This window comes from Penicillium roqueforti (assembly GCF_015533775.1).
Source record: "Penicillium roqueforti strain LCP96 04111 chromosome Unknown scaffold_40, whole genome shotgun sequence".
In the NCBI taxonomy this organism is placed as follows: domain Eukaryota; kingdom Fungi; phylum Ascomycota; class Eurotiomycetes; order Eurotiales; family Aspergillaceae; genus Penicillium; species Penicillium roqueforti.
Window position 1 is genome coordinate 45,423 of NW_024067604.1, and position 18,288 is coordinate 63,710.

Genomic DNA, 18,288 nt, shown 5'->3' on the forward strand with positions numbered 1-18,288 from the left:
ATCATCCCTGGATACATGTAAGGTTGCAAGCTGCAAGTGGAGAAGTATTGAGACTATTGGGCTTATCGCTGGCTATGAAGCTGAGCCATTATGCCACCCATGGCTCCAATGCTCAATGAGCCACATGTCTTGAACCAAGTGAGCCAGCCTCTACAACATGGAGAATGTACCTAAACGAAACTGACTTCTTGTCCCTATAGATTATTATCTCACCCTCTGACACAGACTATCTGGACCAGCTCATTCCCTCAATCAGAGACTACAGTGTTGGGAACCGCACTCCACAACTCCTGCAGTCACTGTCCCGGTTCGCGGGCGACAAGGAGTCCGAGATCGAAAGTATATGCAACACAAATCACCAGGAGTTTGTCTCATCTGTCAATTCACTCCTTCGGATTAGAGAGGGGACAGTAAGCTTGACAGGAGAAATTCTGGACTTGAATCAGTCTATTCAAACCAGTACCGAACGTCTAGCCGAGCAGAAGAAAGCACTAGTCGAGTCGCGTGGCCACCGACAGAACATCGATGAGACCAGTCGCGCCATTCAGGATTGTTTGGAGGTATTGCGTCTAGCCAACCAAGTCCATGACCTCTTGGCAAAGAAGAACCACTATGCAGCGCTGCGGGCGCTGGAGGAATTGCAAAATGTCCATCTGAAGGGGGTGACACAATACAAGATTGCAGTCATGATACAACGCTCAGTTCCAGCGACACAGAGGGCCATTGCGGAAGCAGTGATGTCAGATCTCAACACCTGGCTTTACCGCATCCGAGAAATGTCTCAATACCTCGGGGAAATTGCGCTTTTCCACACAGACCAGCGGAAAACAAGACAAAAACAAAGAGCGCAAAAAATCCCTTATCTGGAACACTTCAATTTGAACTCTGCGATCGAACTGGTGTCTGATGAAGATGAAGAGTATGACCTGCTCCAGAATGAAGACCTGCAAGTCGACTTCACACCGCTGTTCGAGTGCTTGCATATCCATCAATCTTTGGGACATATGGATAAATTCCGAATTGAATACGCGACCACCCGTCGAAGACAAAAGGAGCTCTTGCTTCCGTCTTCCATCACCCTTGTTGATGAAGATGGTTCTAGTCTGCACAATCTCTTGGAAGAGATGGCTGGATTTGCCATTGTCGAACGGGCCACAATGAAAAGAGCCCCCGATCTCAGGTCATCTGTCGACGTAAGAAGCCATATCCTTTTTTCATTTAGCCTCTTTTCAAGGAGGGACCTTCTAGGAATTATCTGACCTATGCTAAATAGATTGATGAGCTGTGGGACTCGATGTGCCAAGCGGCTGTAGTGTTAATATCGAAAGCACTTCATGAAGTTGACAACGCTGAGAGCATTCTCAACATCAAGAATCTGATTGCTCTGTTCATGCAGACGATGAATGTAGGCAAGCCCATCTCTATTGGCTTGGGCTGAAATAGCTGACTATATAATAGACGTGGAACTTCCCCGTGCGGGTCTTTGATGACTTCTTGCTGACACTCTTTGGCAAATATGCCGAACTTCTGAAGAAGAGATTCAGTGATGATTTCCAGGAGGTAGGGCTGTTTCCCTTCCATCGATCTATTTTAAATTCTGACACTGCCAGATTGTATCAACGGATGATTATATGCCCATGCCCATACAGACCCAAGAGGAGCATGACAAGGTCCTCAACGTCAGCTGGTACAACCCCGAACAACCACGTGAGGAGCAAGTGTAAGTTGTGAATCAGCCTAGGCCAGTTGATCCTTATTCAGATCTAACTGATCATTGGCTTAGATTCCCATGCATCCTACCATTTTCCCGAATGTATCCTCTGTGTTGCATTGACATCCGCAATTTCCTGAACCAGTTCTATTTCTTCGCAAATGATGGTTTCGCAAATACAAATGTGATTGATGAGACACTGAAGAATGTGAGCTCGAACCAACACACCCAAGACCCGTGACTCGACTACTAATGTAGCAGGATCTGGATGACCTCCTTTCACAAAAAGTCTGTGATACTTTAGTAGAGCGTCTTTCCTCACAATATCTAGGCCAAATCGTTCAGATTCTTATTAATCTGGAACACTTCGAGCTAGCTTGCCGCGAGCTGGAACTCTTATTGGCAGCAGCCCGATCACAGAATTCCACCGGCACCTCAATCGCGTTGAGGGCTACTGAAAAGTTTAAAAGCAACAAGAAGGCAGCTGAGAAGCGTATCTTCGAGGTAGTCAATTCCAAAATCGATGACCTTATCGAGACAGCAGAGTATGAGTGGATGTCTTCTACACCTCCCACAGAGCCGAGCAATTACATGCAAACCTTGACTCGATTTTTGTCCAACATCATGAACTCCACATTGTTGGGTTTGCCGACGGAAATCAAAGAGCTCATCTACTTTGATGCCCTTAGCCATGCTGCTAACATGATTTTGGTGGGTTTTCTATGAACCCCAATGAATTGAAAAAGGGACTTACTGACAGATCATACAGGCGCAACCACTGTCCCCAGATGTGAAAAAAATCAACCCCAACGGAGTTGCAGCATTGGCAAAAGATGTTGAATATCTTGCCGAATTTGTGGATAGCTTAAATGTCCCAATTCTTCGCGAGAACCTCGACGAGTTACAGCAAACCGTACAGTTGATGCAAGCGGACAGCGCAGATGAGTTTTATGACATTTCCACGAGGAACAAGAAATATGGACGCGTTGATGCCATGCAAGGGCCCATTTTGCTTGAAAAGTACGATTCGAAAGTATATCTCATTGCTATGAACTACCTACTAACTGTTTGTGAATAGGCTTACACGGAGTGTTCAAGCCCCTACTAAGGTGGATAAGTTTGCGACTCTTTCATCCCGCTTCAAGAAGACTGGATGAATCCATGGTGTGTTGTGGGTAATGCAATGTTTCACTACAACCATGAAGTACCTCTTGGGAATCCAGAAATACAGCTAGAAGCATACCTACCATATACTGAGGATGTCTCTTGTCTCTCAGATTGTAACCTCGGCTTACTCCAAAACCTGCAAGAGAGGTAGATTTGATTTATTGCACAAGATGTAGGAATATACATGATACTGCTAACAATCAACAAAGTAAGTCACACACAACAGTCAGAATGTCACATGTGGTTTCTTCTTTTCTGGCCAGGATCAAAACTCCGCATATAAAATAATCCCGAGACATCAGAAATATCAGAAATATCAGGGTCGCTCAATCACCACTCTACAGCGTTGTCATTGCCGTGCGTGGGAAAATATAACAATAGAAGAATCAAATAAGAACAATAAAAAAAGAAAATAGACCAAAACTCGCCTTGAAACGCGTATGAACTAAATTGAAATGACGGACTAGACCATTGGCTGATATCAGGTTCACTTGACAATCATAATTAGTTTTGTCTGCTGAAGATGAGATATACAACTACGTACCTGCTGGGGAGGGAGATGCGGGTAGGCGTACATCCCCTCGAACATTTGGGATTGAGGCTGACCATATGCCGCACCTGGGTCTTGAACAGCTCCGGGATACATGCCAGGTTGCGGGCGGTACTCCTGTTCCTGAGGCAAACCGTGCTGGCCAAGGGCATAGTCGGCAGGGCCCATATGTTGGTGCTGTTGAACCCCATGCGGGGCAGGGGGAAGCTGACCGGGGGCAGCAGAAGGTCCTGGGGCGGTACCGGCAGCCTGGCTCGACCGCTTGGCATGAGAGGTCGCCTCTTCGCGGGGAACTATATCAATCAGGAAGTCAAACATGTCGGATTTGGACAGAGCGGCAGCAATATCGGATCGCTGGAGGGTACGACGCTTATTGTCCTCGGCGTGAATCCAGGCACGCATAGTCAGCTCGGTGATAAAAATATCACAACCCTTAGCAAATAAGATGGGCGCCTCTGCAGAGATCATCTTGACCTCCGGGTCCGCCTTCATCACCTTCTTGATACGGGCCAATGGCAACTGGTGGATTTTGTAGTCATGGTTGTCTGACTCCAGATGGTTGATGACATGTTGCCAGTAGGTCGTCAAGATATCACGTGCAGTTCCTTGAAGGCCTTGGTTTACCTAGTTCAGGTGAGTATCAGAGCTCGATATTTGTCTGGTCATCTCAGGAGCTTACGTTGGCCCAGGTACCAGTGTACAACTCGGCGACTGGCGCATAACCTTGCGCTGAGAGCTATTTTTACCCAACTTGATTAGTTGCTACTCAAGACATTCCGCATGATCATCGTAGAGTGAAGGTGGTAAGACCCGCGTGGCTCACCGCGATGGACATACCGCTGCGCTAGCACCTATAAATGATGGATGTTGTCAGCTTCCATTTGAATCGATTGTGTAGCCGAGAGGTAGCAACTAAACCAGGTTTTGGCGCGTAGCTTTAGCGCATTGACAAACTTGGAACTTACCATAATGACCCCCATTTCTAACATCATAAATCGGCTGCGGCTGTTGTCTGCCCTGCTGCGCAGAGCCTTGAGGAGATTGCTCCATGCTTGCTTTGGGGTTGAGCTATATGGGACTCTGGGGTGTATCGGGCGGTACCGAGAGGATGCGACGCGACCAGGTGTGAGATACGGCGAGGCGGGGTGGAGGATCTAAGAACAAAGAACGGATGAACGCGATATAAAATCGATAATCGGATGAGTGTTACAGTCACAGACTATATGAAGCTTGTTGTGTTCCAGGTCAAGGCGCGTTGGGTGCTAAGCTAGAGGTGTTCAGCTGTCTGACGTTCCTCGGGGCCACCCCTCCGAGCTCGATGTTGTATAATACCTATACAATGTATGGATGTGATATGGGGGGTTTATATCCAAGATAGTAATATGGGTTTCTTATTGCATCTAATCAGGTCTAATTTAAAATAGTTCAATTGTTGTAAAGCATTGTTTTACTTTATTGCAATGTATATAATCTCCAGAGCTGGGAAGAATATTTAGACAAATAGCTCTGATAGGTGAACGTTTCAATACATGAGCTGTACTATTCGGGGAGTACAACGCGCATAAGTAACAGTACTTGACCCTTCGCTCGGAAACGGCTTATGTACTTGTAACTGTACCTTGGAAAGAAGTAGTTCTGTCACATGATACCAACTCCACTTTCGCACTAAGCAGAAATTTCTCATAAACGTTTGTCCGGCCCCGGGAAGCAGCAAGCAAACCTAAGAAAAAAATATAAATTCTCTCCACTCACCTTAAACCTCTTGAGCCTTTGTCCTCCCTATTCACCAGGGATGGCTGACTCAACATTTGTGTCGGATGTTCAGGAAGACCTGACCGATGATCAGATTCAGCAGTTGCTTCTAGAGGCAGAGACTCGACTAAAGGGCCTCAATGCGCCAAGCACCCAGATTGATGATCTGGCATCTCTTAGGTATGGAAACATGTTGAAGATCAATGTGCTAGGATCTAGGCTTACCTCCTCCTAGGATCCCGAAATTGTCACCTGGGTCCTCGCTGGAATCATATATTGTCCAGGGAGATGATGTTGCTACTGTCGATGCTGCAAAGATCACCGACCAAAAGCAGAAGGAGTTGGCTAATTCTCTTCGCACTGTTGAGATCAAGAAAGCGAACACCGTGAGTCAATCTCGTCCTTGCTTACTCTCCTTTCCTTTTTTTTTTTTGCTATGAGGAAAATATTCCCAACGCGAAGCGCTTGATGCAGCGTAACCAGTCCGTCTTGGGCTGTGCTGCACCAATGAGAGCCTTTTATTCATAGTTACTCTGAGCATTCATCACAATTACTATATTTTCTCGGTGTGCGACATTTGTAGCTATTTGCTAACAACCCTCACCTTGATAGGACAAGCCTACTGCTGGACCTGAGTGGTTCAACCTCCCAAAGACAGAAATGACCCCAGAGCTTAAGAGAGATCTACAGCTCATTCGGATGCGTTCTGTGCTTGATCCCAAGCGTCACTACAAGAAGGAAAATGGCAAGGCCAAACCACCAGAATATTCCCAGGTCGGAACCATCATCGAGGGCCCTACAGAGTTCTTCAGCAACCGTATCACCAAGAAGGACCGCAAGAAGAATTTCGTTGATGAAACATTGGCACTCGAGCGTGGCACCAAGCGCTTTGAATCTAAATATAGGGACATTCAAGCCAGCAAATCAAGTGGAAAGAAGTCCTTCTACAAGGACCTGAAGGCAAAGAGAACCCGGAAAAACAAGTGAGATTTCGGTATCTACTTTTGTCAATTATGCCTTGAATGGCAACAACAACAACAACACCATGTTGGCCGTGGCGGACACGACGAAATTGTCTCTGCTAGAGTCCTAATAAGTTGGACCCAGGTCGTCACGGTCTGAGATCATCATATGCATTCATCCGTGTCAAGCCCAGTCTTACACTTGATCAAAGACATCTACAAGGGTTTCGACAACCAGTTTCTGGATCGATGTCAATTTCATCGTCTTCCAAGGATTGATGCAACGATCTTACCTGCATGTCAATGGCTGCCGCGCGGCCAGCTTCAAGAACCTCTTCGTGTCCTGCCATGCCCTCTTCCAGAAGAGCGCTCAGTTCTCCTGCTGCTTTATTCTGAAGCAAATTATCATCTCCCCGAGGCACAGGAGATAAGACGGCCTTGTTAGTGACTAAACTGAATGCAAGCACTCGTAGACCACAATGTCTGGCAGTGACAATCTCTGGTACTGTGGACATTCCAACCACGTCGGCACCAAGCATTCGAAGCATGCGGCTCTCGGCTCTTGTCTCGTAACTTGGGTGCTATCAGAATAAGATTCAAAAGAAATTGTGTTGTGTCGACTTACGTGGGACCTCCGCAAAATGCATATACACCCTCGTGCAACTTTCTCTTGCTTTCCGGTGATATGACTTTCTTCCATGACTGATGCACATGGCGACGGAGATCAAGGTCATAGGCGTCAGACAGGGGTGGGAACCGCACTCCAAATTCTTCTTCATTGGGTCCTCTCAATGGATGAGTTCCTGCCAAACCTGCGAGGAATATATGCTGTAACCCAGTGTTAGAATAACTCCGCTCAAAGGATTTGACGGTTTCTCTTACATCATTCAATAGAACAATATCCCCCACAGCATACTCAGAGTTCAAACCTCCGGCCGCATTGGTCACTACCAAACAACATTAATTCTCGTTTTTCTGTAACATCAATCTTCATATTATTAAGGGTAATGTAGAACATACAGACAACCGTATCCACTTGCAACCGCTTGAACACTCGAATTGGGAATGCCACCTGATCAATCGAGTGCCCCTCGTAGTAACTATTCCAAGGTCAGTTGTGATATTACAAGCAGAATGAGGGCTTAAGCTGACTGGGCACGGCCAACCATCAACACCGCAGGGATTTTTTGGCCGAGAAGACCGAAAACCAGCTTTCCAGCGTGACCAACGACTGCGGAATGTTAGAAACTCTTCCCTAAGGACGAAGAACGTGACCGACCTGTTGAGCGAGGGAAATGAGGGATGGATGCATAGTCGAATTCAATCCGTGACTCGGGTTGAATGGTATCTGCAAGCCCTCCTAGTCCTGAGCCACATACAATTGCGACCTGAGGCCTTTGCAAGGTCTCTGGCAACTTGGCTCTGAGATAAAAAACCGCTTCGTTTGCCCGCTGGAACGAGGATAGGTCTATCTTTGTCATTTTTGCAGAATTCAGTGTCGTAAACCGCCAAAGAAGTAGAATATATACAAAGTGAGAAATCGGATGAGCGAAAGAAAGCGATGTTTCCAAGTGCGGAGTCACATGGTTCCATTGCCCAGGTCGCTAGTTTGGCGGGGGTGCCAATGATCGGATTCATACTGGAGAGGATTCGAGATAAGCAGCCTCGGGGGATACTTACTACATTAGCCATGTCAAATGTACTAATATTGAGCCCATTGAATGGAACATCCTATCTAAAAGTCAGAAGAGAGATGATCACCTACAAGAGAACACATCTATAACTATATACGGTAACATGGGGAATTGGTTGCACAACCTCAGTTATACTATTATACAATTGACGTATTTATATAATAACGGCAAAAGATGATACACTAGTTCGTATGGATTATCATTGACCTAATTATAGTTAAACTGAGGAGATATAGTTATCACCGTCCGTTGGAGACAGTCGTCTCGGTCCCTTCTCTATATCCCCAAGTTCCCCACTCACCGCCCTGGACTCGCTCGCCGAAAAAACCCATCCGCTAACAACAACGGATCTTCCTCAAAATCACGATTAACAATGTTCTCATACACATCGCGCTCCTTAATTGGAGTGAGCACGAGCCTCAGGGTATGTTCTCATTTTGTTTAACTCACAATTTCGACGCTAACAGCTCCTTGGAAGGTGCCTGTGCCATTCCGCTCTCTATCATCCCCAACCCAACCAACTCCGCCGGAGCAAGAGAAGACACCCGTTCAAGACCCAACATCGACACCTGCCGCAGCTGCTCCTGCAGAAGCTGCCCCTGTGACCCCAACACCTGCCGCTACACCTGACGCTACGCCCGTCGCGACTCCCGCCGCTACCCCCGCCGCTACCGCCCCTGCATCGATTGCTCCAGTAGCGTAAGATACCCTTCAAATCTAGGATGATTCGGCTTTGTTGCTAATTGAGACATTGCAGACCGATGGAAGCCGAGCAAATTACCGAGCCTAAGGTGAAAGAATGGTCAGTATCCAAGGCAATTGGCTCAGAGTCGAAATAGATCAAAGATCACTGCTCACAGTTCGGTTAGGTCTGAACGGTTAGGAGCATTCGGTGAGGAGAACCGACTTCCACGCAGCGTGCAAGCCATATACCTAAGGCCTTTGCGGAGGAAGGTGGAGTACGGCCTCCCAGTCTGCGACCTTCAATTGCGATCATACAGCGTCCGTAACGTGGAGTTCTTCACGGATTTTGCCATCCGTGCCGCGTACTACCTCAATCTTCCTGTGTCCGGGCCTGTGCCTCTCCCTCGCATCGTCGAACGCTGGACCGTACCCCGAAGTAACTTCGTGCACAAAAAGAGCCAGGAGAACTTTGAACGAATCACCCTCCGTCGACTGGTTCAGATCAAGGATGGAAACCCACAAGCGGTGCAGGCATGGCTTGCATTCCTCCGGAAGCATGCGTTTTATGGAGTGGGTATGAAGGCAAACGTCTGGGAACATGACAGTCTCGGTATGGGTTACACTTTTTTTCTTTCCTTTTTCGCCTGGCTGGTGTCTTCTATGAGCAGAGTACTAATACTCTATACTAGATGCTGGTAAGGCCATGGACGCTTCTGTTGCCGAGGTGGAAGAAGCTCTTCGTCCCGAGCTCGCGCAATTCGGTCAGCGGAAGGACAACTCGGGCCCGGGCACGATATTCGATACTTTGAACAATGAGCGATTCGCCGAGCGCAAGCGTCTATAGATGGAATGGCGATCTACTGTTGAACTTGTATACCCGTGAACATCCGGACTTGCTGTCTTTGCTGCAGGCGCTGTTTCCATTATATTCAAAAGCCTTCTTGATCTAGGCCATATGTATTTTACTGTTTTACTATTCTCATTTAAGCCCAGATGAAAGAAAGTTTCTATATACTGAATGTTACTCGCCACAACTGATCCCCAATAGACGTGTTACTGCTCGCATATTCTGCAAATGTGCGAAATTTGAATATTACGAGTCATTGTACGATGTTGATCACGTGATAAATCTCGCGTTTCGCGTTTTTCGGTGGTTATTGGGGACTACGGCAGTCCGAAGCAATTGCACCTAAAACTTTCCATTCTCGCACCGATTTAGCGTTTGTTGGAGATGTCTGCTAACGCGATGCGTCATGAATTTGCCTCGCCGAGGCCATTGCGTGCAAAACATCTCTATATCCGTCCAAGCGGGCTCTCTCTTCTTCCAAGGAGATGCCATCGATGGAACAGCTCAAGCATTACGCCGCCAGCACAAGAGCCCGTTATATTTTCTGGGATCCAACCAACTGGTGTGCCTCATTTGGGCAATTATCTAGGAGCTTTGCATCAATGGGTGAAGCTCCAACAAGATGCAACCGAAGGAACCAAGCTGTTTTTCTCTATTGTTGATTTGCATGCATTGACGGTACCACAAGACCCAGCCCAATTGAAGAAATGGAGGAAGGAGGCCTTTGCAACATTGCTTGCTGTGGGCCTTGATCCTAAGCGCTCTACAATATTCTACCAGTCCGGGGTAGGTTCTCGTCTTATAGCTGTCGGCTGCTAGGGACAATCGGGATTTCATATTGACATTCATCAGGTGCCAGCACATACCGAGTTGATGTGGATTCTCAGCACGGTGGCTTCCATGGGGTATCTGTCGCGTATGACACAGTGGAAGGTGAGCGGCCCTGTAATTTATACAGAAAGAGCATCTTATTGACACTCTCCAGAGTAAGCTACAGCTGCCAGACGACGCCACCCTTGATGATTCAACGGCACGGGCACAGCTTCGACTTGGTCTTTTCTCCTATCCAGTACTACAAGCAGCCGATATTCTTTTGCACAAGTATGTTTCTCGTCTACATTGGCCGTTCTTTGCTAATGATCATTAAGAGCGACTCATGTTCCGGTTGGAGAAGACCAAAGACAGCACCTGGAGTTTTCCAGATACACTGCGAATAGCTTCAACCACCTCTATGGGCCCATCTTCCCTATACCAGAGGCATTGATATGTAAGATAACAGTTACCCGAAGGAAGAATGAACAGAACGAACAGAACGAAACATTAACTTGACCAGCCCCCGCAAAGCGAGTGATGTCCCTTAAGGAACCCACGTCAAAGATGTCCAAATCGCACGCCGATGGGAAATCCCGGATCATTCTTACCGACTCACCGGCCGAGATCCGCAAGAAAGTCAAGGTAGCCCTGACGGACTCGGAGGCAAGCATCACCTACGACCCGATCTGTCGGCCTGGGGTGTCTAATCTCATCGAAATCCTAAGCCACCTGGAGGGTGTATCTTGCGAGGATATTGCGGCTGAGTTCCACAACGCAAGTCTTCGATCATTCAAGGAACACGTTGCAGATCGAATCATCCATCATCTGCAAGAAATCCGAGATCGGTATATTACGATCATGGATGATCAGACAGGGTACTTGGAGTCGGTGGCTGAGGAGGGCGCCGAAGCAGCGCGGGCCAATAGTCGGATGACCATGCAGCAAATCCGGGATGCGATGGGTCTGTAAGTGGCGAGTAGGCGGTTTCGACTTTACAATATATAATGAAGGTAGTGAGATGTACAATATGTAAGTATTAGAGTCATGTCCGTTAGAGCCCAAAGGGGGCTGAAAGTGGAGTCCACCGCGTCATCGCCTCCACCACGTATATCGCGTACGTACGCTGAAAAGTACAAAGTCATGATTTGTTGAATTTAGGAATCAAAGGTTAAAGACTTGGTTTATGTTAGATGTTAGATCAACTACATATATATGTATACAAAGTCGTTTACACTTACGTTGTACTTATGCTTGGTGACGACAGCACTATAGAGTTCCCGCCTGACCCGTTCATCTTCGAGAAGAACAGGAAAGATATAAATATATAAAATACATCTATTGTACGTATGATCCACCTGAGAATCCGGCTGGAGCCGACTAGGTAGCTCCATAGTCATTTGTGGAAAGATATCAACTTCCCCCCCCGTTTCTTCTTTTTTTCCCTCTTTACCTCTCTTTTGCTTCAACTTTCCTCTTGACTTGCTACTCTATTCAAAACCACCCCCACCTAGGACGTCATCTCTGAAGTTCAAAAAATCGAATAGCTCATCCCTTACTTGCGGAATACGGGGAGGACGATCGACGCTATCATGAAAAATGCTTGGGTCTTATTGGTCACCGGCCTGGCGCTGCCAGTCTGGGGTTTAACCCTCCATCGAAGAGATAACCCCGCCGTGGTGCAAATGGATATTCAACGAAAGGATATTCTCGACCCCGTCGCTAGAGATCAAGCAAGGAGGAAACGTTCGACCGTCAGTCAGGCATTGGACAATGAGGTACACATGATATCTATTTATATATCTATTTATTGGTATATATAATTCTTACGCAGCTGCTAATGTGTCTGCCTAGGAAACTTTATACTTCTGTAATATTACCCTGGGTACCCCGGAGCAGAGTGTACGCCTGGTTCTCGACACTGGAAGTAGTGATTTGTGGTGCAATACGCCGAATTCGACTCTCTGTGCAGCCAGCAAAGACGCCTGCGCTGAATCTGGTACTTACAACTCGAGCTCTTCCTCTTCATATTCATTCGTGAACTCGGACTTCAATATCACCTATGCCGATGGATCCGGCGCCGCCGGAGACTATGTCACCGACACCCTTACCATTGGAGGCACAACTATTAAAGACTTCCAGTTTGGCCTTGGGTTTACCTCTGGCTCTTCGGGTGAGTGATTTCTGTCGGATATAACGCTGATTACCACAGAGCTAACATGGATGTCTGTATACAGAGGGTGTGCTGGGTATAGGATATACTACGAATGAAGTTCAGGTTGGCAGAAATGGAGACTCGGCTTATGCCAACCTGCCCAAGGCAATGGTCAGCAAAGGAGTAATCCAATCAAATGCCTACAGTCTCTGGCTGAACGATCTGGATGCGAGTACAGGCTCGATTTTGTTTGGTGGAGTCAACACTAAGAAATACCACGGCACCCTGCAAACAGTTCCCGTCCAGAAGGTCAACGGACAGTATTCGGAGTTCATCATTGCGCTCACTGGACTTTCCCTCACCAATTCATCCGGCAAAAATACCTATTCTTCCAGTGCCCTTCCTGCGGGCGTGTTGCTGGATTCGGGAAGCTCTCTTACATACCTTCCGGACGCCCTGGTTCAGGATATCTACAATGATCTCAGTGTCTCCTACGAGTCGGACAGTGGCATTGGCTATGTTGAATGCAGCATGGCAGATAAGAACATCACCCTCGGTTACACATTCTCATCCCCGACGATCAGTGTGGAAATCAAAGAGATGATCATCGATGTTGGCGATCTCTATTTCCGGAACGGCAAACGGGCCTGCGTTTTCGGTATTGTTCCTGCGGGGACCAGCACGGCAGTCCTGGGAGATACCTTCCTTCGCAGCGCATATGTGGTATACGATCTCGCCAATAATGAGATCTCCCTCGCCAACACCAACTTCAACACCACCGAGAATGATGTTTTGGAAATCGGGACTGGCACTGATTCCGTCCCTGGTGCAACTGCAGTATCGAACCCAGTGACTACCGCGTCGGTTGGTGGCACCGCTGCTCGAATCGGAGCACCGCAGGGAGAGACCGGACTTTCCGGCACCTCCTCTGTCACTGGGAATATGGCCATTCCTATGGCGACCGCTATGCCGAAACACATGGCTGTCGGCCTTGTCGGCGTGGGAGCTCTTCTGGCTTTCTAAAACCGCTAGGGTTCATTTGGCTGATCAGTTAATTTTCTTCTTATGTAGATGTCTCGCATAATATGGTGTATTTGGGGTTTGGAAAGGCTATACCTAAAATTATTGTCCGTACTCTCAATTATCGAGTTCTTACGTGTTATGAAATAGAAAGCACCTATTTTTGATCTAATATAGCTATGTGCATGTGGAAAACTGTCTGTATACATATCCTTACAGCTATATTCACTTCTCCCAGCTCTCTTCAGACTAGCCTAGGGGCTGCTGAGTCCTGACGCGTATGGACATGAAGGCCTTCTAGATGTGTGAGATATCTTCTTCATCATTTACTCACTTGTTTACATATCTATCAATATATAGAAAGTGAATTCTCTACACATTCACAATGACACCCTTCGACCACGCAGATCAACAATAGCCTAACGCCATCCTAAGGACCACATCCCTAGGGATGAAGAAGCCATCAAAGCAAAAGCAACTGAGTCCTTCTCTAATGTAAATGACCAAAACTGGTATGGTTAACTGACGTATATTTACAATCCTTAGTCTTAAATCTCATAGATCTCTATGAATTTGTATATAAATTTGTAAATATCTTGGCATAGGCATCCCTTGGCACCAACGTTCCCCGACTGACCACCTCCTCGAATTCCCAGAATGCCCCGAATCCCCTTTTCTGTCATTATAAAAGCCCAACGGGAAAATAATCTTCTGCCTATACTCCTTAAAGAATGTCGCACAATCGATTCGGCTCGCAATGAGCTTCGTTGGCTACGCGAGCGGGCAGTTCGCGATAGCCAGTCTCTTCCATCAAAGGCAGGATGGAGAAGCCGATTGAGATCTATGTGTCGCATGCGATCTAGAGGATATCCTCTCCAATATATTCTTGGAGATCAACCATTCGGCGACTTGGAGATTCTTTGCCGAAGAGGTGTTTTGATCCCAAGGTCTGCCTATCAGATTCTTTAAAAATCGATACTCTTACTGACAAGCATTCATAGGCCAGAAACTGAATCGTATACGTACCAAGCAGCCAACTTGGTCCGTCAAATGGCCCTGGGCCATAATGACAAGTCCAAGTCTCCTAATCAGGCGAGACCTTTGCGTGTCATTGACCTTTGCACTGGAACAGGTTGCATACCACTTCTCTTGCACGCCTTACTTTGTCCTCATTTCCAGGAGCTAGAGATAACAGGAGTGGATATCAGTCCTACGGCCTTAGACCTAGCCCGAGAGAATCTCGAGCATAACCTGCAACTAGGCCAGTTGGCACCCCGTGCAGGGACAGACATACACTTCTATCGCGCCGATGTCCTCGGACATAACAGTGACAATTCAGTCCCGTCCATCGAGTCAATGCTCCAAACACAACACCCCAATCTCGGAGCATTGGACATCTCATCACCCGACCAAGAAAGTGAATGTGATCTATTGATCTCCAACCCGCCCTACATATCCCAAACGGACTTCCGCAACGGTACCACTGCACGCAGTGTACGGCGCTTTGAGCCCAAGCTGGCACTTGTGCCTCCATACTTGGGCTCCGGGATGGAAGACTGCATGCCCGAGGATATCTTCTACCACCGCATTCTTACCCTGGCATTGAAGTTGAAGGCCAAGCTCACGGTGCTGGAGTGTGGGGATTCTCACCAGGCTAATCGAGTGGTTGCTCTTCACAAGCGACTTGCTTCGGCTGAATCTGGGCAGTCCAGGGCGGAGGTCTGGCCGAGCCGAGAGCAGGATCTGGCTGATAATGGGTTTCATGAGACTGACGGATCACGAGGTGTCATCATACGAACTCTCCGGTAGCGCACGTGCCCATCATTCTCGATCCATCAGAGGAGAGGAGCCTTTTCCCCTATGTCAGACCATCATCAAAAGGCCTGCGCAGGTGGCAGCAATCATACTGTTTGTCTCGGGAAGACCAGGGTCTGGAGTACTTGATGGAGACGGAAGTTGTATATTATGATTCCCAATATTAATTCCAATTATGTAACTTTGAACTGGTCTGGTATTTCTTGTTTATAAAAGTATCATACATACGAATCTGTTTCGGTCTTAATAATATCACATAAATTTGCGAACACGTAGAAGGATGCACAGAGAGAACTAAACAAGTGCATTTGTATCACCCATGGAAAAAAGAAAGAAGAAAAGAAGAAAAAGGAACATTATATACAGAATAGGGTAGACTACCCGTGGACCAGCAAGCCAAGAGTGCTGGTCAGTTTTGGGAGTATTAAAACACATAAGAGATGCAAAAGGCGAATTAATGTACTTGAATTAGCGTAAAAATGGCACGAAAACCAACGGGGAGATCCAAAATTCCCAACCCAAAACACAGGTGAAGAATACAGCTCGTCTACCGAAAAGTCTGTAGTGGCCCTCGATTGATCCCTGTAGTCTAGAACCAAGTAAGCATTGTGAAGTCGTAAAGAATGTGATTTAGCGCCGTCGTTTTAAAGATTCTTCTTTTTTTCGGAGGAGTAGCTGCGATCGTCTTCGCCCTCGACATCCTTGAGGATCGACTCCATCTCCTTGGCTTGGCGCTTCCACTCCTTATCGCCCATCTTTGTCTCTCTGCGGAAAAGCTCCTCGTTGGGCTTGCGGTAGCTGCCACCTAGGCGGTCCCATAGGGTGGTAAACTGTCCGTAGTTGTAGTTGAAGTACAAGTGGTGCATGGTGTGGCAGGCAGCACCGTTCACGATGGGGCTGTTGGCGACGTACTCGCCGTCATGAATGAAGACGGTCCAGAGATTGATGAAGCCGAACAGGAAGACGTAGGCGATCTTCTGCAGGGGGAATATGAAGGGGAAGACGTGGTACGGAACACTTTGGGACCAACCATCGAGCGGGTGGAAGGCGTGTGAAGCATAAGGGCTTGGCATGATCCATTTGTGGTGAGGCTTGTGCAGGGTTTTGTAGACACGGGGGTGGTGCAAGCCGCGGTGAATCCAGTAGATGAAGAAATCGGTAAAGCAGATGAAGAATGGGATTTGGATGAGACTGTAGTACGGGAAGGGTTCGTCGGCGGTAGTGTCGTAGAGTTTGGCGTATCCGCGAACCTCAAGAACGAAGAAAGGAGCTGTCAACAGGGACATTGGGGGCATTGCGGCCATGGCCTGTCTGATTTCCAGACCAATCTGGTTCTTGAGGAATTTGGGGTGGTTGTAGGTTGTCTTGTCCCAGATAAAGATGAATGAAAGTGTTGCAACCAAGAAGTAGACAAGCAGTCCAAACAGCCTAATTGGATGTTAGTACATTGTACCGACACGGAAAAAGCAGCGATTTGAAAGAATTGGCGCATTACCAAGTGATCAGAAAAAAGCTTGTAAATTGACGGTAAATGTTGTTCCTGGGCCAAGCACTCAGGTATGCATATTTCGAAGGTTCCAGGTAAATCATCTGTGTAGCCTGTTCATAGACAAAAGGTTCTGGACCAAAAAGGGCCATTGAAGTGTTGGCGGCCGCATTGACGAATGCCGGCAACGAGACGGACGAAGATAACGAGGCGGGGAGAAGTGTCGAATAGAGGCGATCACCAATAAAGGTGTCCCATAATTCGAGAATGATATCCATGATTGAGGGCACAGATAGGGTTGAGGGGAGGGGGAGGGAGACAGGGAAGAATGAGGAGTACTTGAAGGAACAAGAAAAAGGAGATTTGCAGCGAATAACAAAGTAGTCATACCAGCGCGGAACCGCCACAGCCGTTGCGATGCCACCTTTTCTTAATAAGCCAATTGATCCAGGGGGGATGGTCTGATGCGGGTTAATGATATGGTTATCTTATGAGTGGATGGAGTTATAGTATATAGTAGTTTATTTTATATTAGTTTCTATACGAATCCTCTAAATTCACTCCTATCACTTCATAACTATACCTTCATGGCCTGCGTTGTACTAAGAAAAAGAGAGGAAACTTTAAAAGAACCCCTGGTTTGCCACAGTTGATGCCTTGATGCCTGAATACACTTTGTGGCTTATCAGGCAATCAACACATGATAAGTCAAAATTACAATACATACAGTAGCTGCAGTACTAAATTGGTACTGCATGGACCAGTTCCACTTCGGCTTCCCGTACTCAGAGGTACCTCCACTGCCCGCACCGGCGGGTGTAGATCCAAGTATTCCCTGGTATTCCAGGTATCTTTGGAATAATACCAGTTTCATGCGAACCTCACGATCTGGACCTCATAGATATGGATAAATGAACGTATTTAGCCCTATACAAAAGTACTTTAGATCCAAAACTAAAACTAGATCTTTTGGTTCATCTCTGTATCGTATAAAAGTACTCATCTAATTGTTATTTGCTTGAGCATTTTCTTTCTTGTTATAGGAGTAGTATTATATACAAGGTTAAAAAGTAGCCTACGGTAAGACCCGCTGCGCTTCTCGGCTATGGCCTCGCTTCACGCGTCAACCATTGCCGCCTTTCCCCCCAAACTCAAACCTTCCCGCTTTAAAGTGTCAGCTGCCAGCCTCTTCCACCCCTCTTACCGCTACACCCCCATTCTCATCTTCCAGCTTATACCGTATCGCCCACTATCGCTGTGGCTAGCTGCGTGGTGCTATCCACCAAGCATTGAAGCCTCGGTGATCAAGATCATTGAGTCCAGGTCGAAAACTTGGTTGCGATCCTATTCGCTGACCTAGACCTGCCGTCCGAACGTCGCTTTCGTCCCTCTCCGACTTGTGAAAGACAGGAAGAAAAAAAATATCCTCCACCATGTACAACGCTCATCGCGGGATGGTACCCGCTCCCAACTCCCGTCTGACGGAGTTGTTGGATCAACTGCGCCAGGAGTTTGAGAGCCAGTCGCGAAACACCGGTGAATTCGAGCATCAGTGTATGTTATCTTCTCCTTTCCGACATATTGTTTCCCCTCCCCTATGCTCGGGCTATTCGCGCCTTGAGCTCCTCCCCCCCC

General features: G+C 47.2%; 10 protein-coding genes across 10 annotated transcripts in view; 7 read left to right on the forward strand and 3 right to left on the reverse strand.

Annotated features, from left to right (window-relative positions):
- Positions 1-90: 90 nt before the first annotated feature.
- On the forward strand, positions 91-2,868 carry LCP9604111_9001 (Rab GTPase-binding exocyst subunit SEC15; the record flags this gene model as incomplete). The annotated part of the gene is made up of 9 exons (XM_039077208.1): positions 91-138; positions 201-1,193; positions 1,274-1,405; positions 1,459-1,560; positions 1,611-1,720; positions 1,784-1,919; positions 1,973-2,422; positions 2,481-2,731; positions 2,790-2,868. 9 exons carry the CDS (start codon positions 91-93, stop codon positions 2,866-2,868), a joined length of 2,301 nt encoding a protein of 766 aa, XP_038924968.1.
- A 497-nt stretch (positions 2,869-3,365) lies between these two features.
- hapE (CCAAT-binding factor complex subunit HapE) lies at positions 3,366-4,478 on the reverse strand (the record flags this gene model as incomplete). The annotated part of the gene is made up of 5 exons (XM_039077209.1): positions 3,366-3,368; positions 3,423-4,052; positions 4,108-4,164; positions 4,266-4,279; positions 4,394-4,478. 5 exons carry the CDS (start codon positions 4,476-4,478, stop codon positions 3,366-3,368), a joined length of 789 nt encoding a protein of 262 aa, XP_038924969.1.
- Positions 4,479-5,220: 742 nt separating this feature from the next.
- Positions 5,221-6,167, forward strand: LCP9604111_9003 (Fcf2 domain-containing protein; the record flags this gene model as incomplete). Its single annotated transcript, XM_039077210.1, has 3 exons — positions 5,221-5,360; positions 5,416-5,566; positions 5,793-6,167. 3 exons carry the CDS (start codon positions 5,221-5,223, stop codon positions 6,165-6,167), a joined length of 666 nt encoding a protein of 221 aa, XP_038924970.1.
- A 171-nt stretch (positions 6,168-6,338) lies between these two features.
- On the reverse strand, positions 6,339-7,623 carry LCP9604111_9004 (purine-nucleoside phosphorylase; the record flags this gene model as incomplete). Its single annotated transcript, XM_039077211.1, has 7 exons — positions 6,339-6,383; positions 6,436-6,715; positions 6,768-6,970; positions 7,025-7,089; positions 7,163-7,242; positions 7,295-7,373; positions 7,422-7,623. The coding sequence occupies 7 exons, from the start codon at positions 7,621-7,623 to the stop codon at positions 6,339-6,341; spliced, it is 954 nt and encodes a 317-aa protein (XP_038924971.1).
- Positions 7,624-8,209: 586 nt separating this feature from the next.
- On the forward strand, positions 8,210-9,364 carry LCP9604111_9005 (mitochondrial 37S ribosomal protein uS10m; the record flags this gene model as incomplete). The annotated part of the gene is made up of 5 exons (XM_039077212.1): positions 8,210-8,260; positions 8,315-8,535; positions 8,594-8,638; positions 8,706-9,130; positions 9,210-9,364. The coding sequence occupies 5 exons, from the start codon at positions 8,210-8,212 to the stop codon at positions 9,362-9,364; spliced, it is 897 nt and encodes a 298-aa protein (XP_038924972.1).
- Positions 9,365-9,766: 402 nt separating this feature from the next.
- On the forward strand, positions 9,767-11,149 carry LCP9604111_9006 (tryptophan--tRNA ligase MSW1; the record flags this gene model as incomplete). The annotated part of the gene is made up of 5 exons (XM_039077213.1): positions 9,767-10,153; positions 10,220-10,300; positions 10,353-10,468; positions 10,516-10,634; positions 10,701-11,149. The coding sequence occupies 5 exons, from the start codon at positions 9,767-9,769 to the stop codon at positions 11,147-11,149; spliced, it is 1,152 nt and encodes a 383-aa protein (XP_038924973.1).
- A 620-nt stretch (positions 11,150-11,769) lies between these two features.
- Positions 11,770-13,355, forward strand: LCP9604111_9007 (pepsin-like aspartic protease; the record flags this gene model as incomplete). The annotated part of the gene is made up of 3 exons (XM_039077214.1): positions 11,770-11,955; positions 12,032-12,350; positions 12,415-13,355. The coding sequence occupies 3 exons, from the start codon at positions 11,770-11,772 to the stop codon at positions 13,353-13,355; spliced, it is 1,446 nt and encodes a 481-aa protein (XP_038924974.1).
- Positions 13,356-14,009: 654 nt separating this feature from the next.
- Positions 14,010-15,161, forward strand: LCP9604111_9008 (N5-glutamine methyltransferase family protein; the record flags this gene model as incomplete). The annotated part of the gene is made up of 2 exons (XM_039077215.1): positions 14,010-14,299; positions 14,354-15,161. The coding sequence occupies 2 exons, from the start codon at positions 14,010-14,012 to the stop codon at positions 15,159-15,161; spliced, it is 1,098 nt and encodes a 365-aa protein (XP_038924975.1).
- Positions 15,162-15,811: 650 nt separating this feature from the next.
- On the reverse strand, positions 15,812-16,931 carry LCP9604111_9009 (sterol desaturase family protein; the record flags this gene model as incomplete). The annotated part of the gene is made up of 2 exons (XM_039077216.1): positions 15,812-16,595; positions 16,663-16,931. 2 exons carry the CDS (start codon positions 16,929-16,931, stop codon positions 15,812-15,814), a joined length of 1,053 nt encoding a protein of 350 aa, XP_038924976.1.
- Positions 16,932-18,086: 1,155 nt separating this feature from the next.
- The window catches only part of rcoA (uncharacterized protein), a gene marked incomplete at both ends in the record, with an annotated part of 2,450 nt that continues 2,248 nt past the window's right edge, over positions 18,087-18,288 (forward strand). The window contains one exon of the mRNA XM_039077218.1: positions 18,087-18,207. Within this exon, the coding sequence (XP_038924977.1) occupies positions 18,087-18,207 (121 nt within the window). The remainder of the gene's footprint in view (positions 18,208-18,288) is intronic.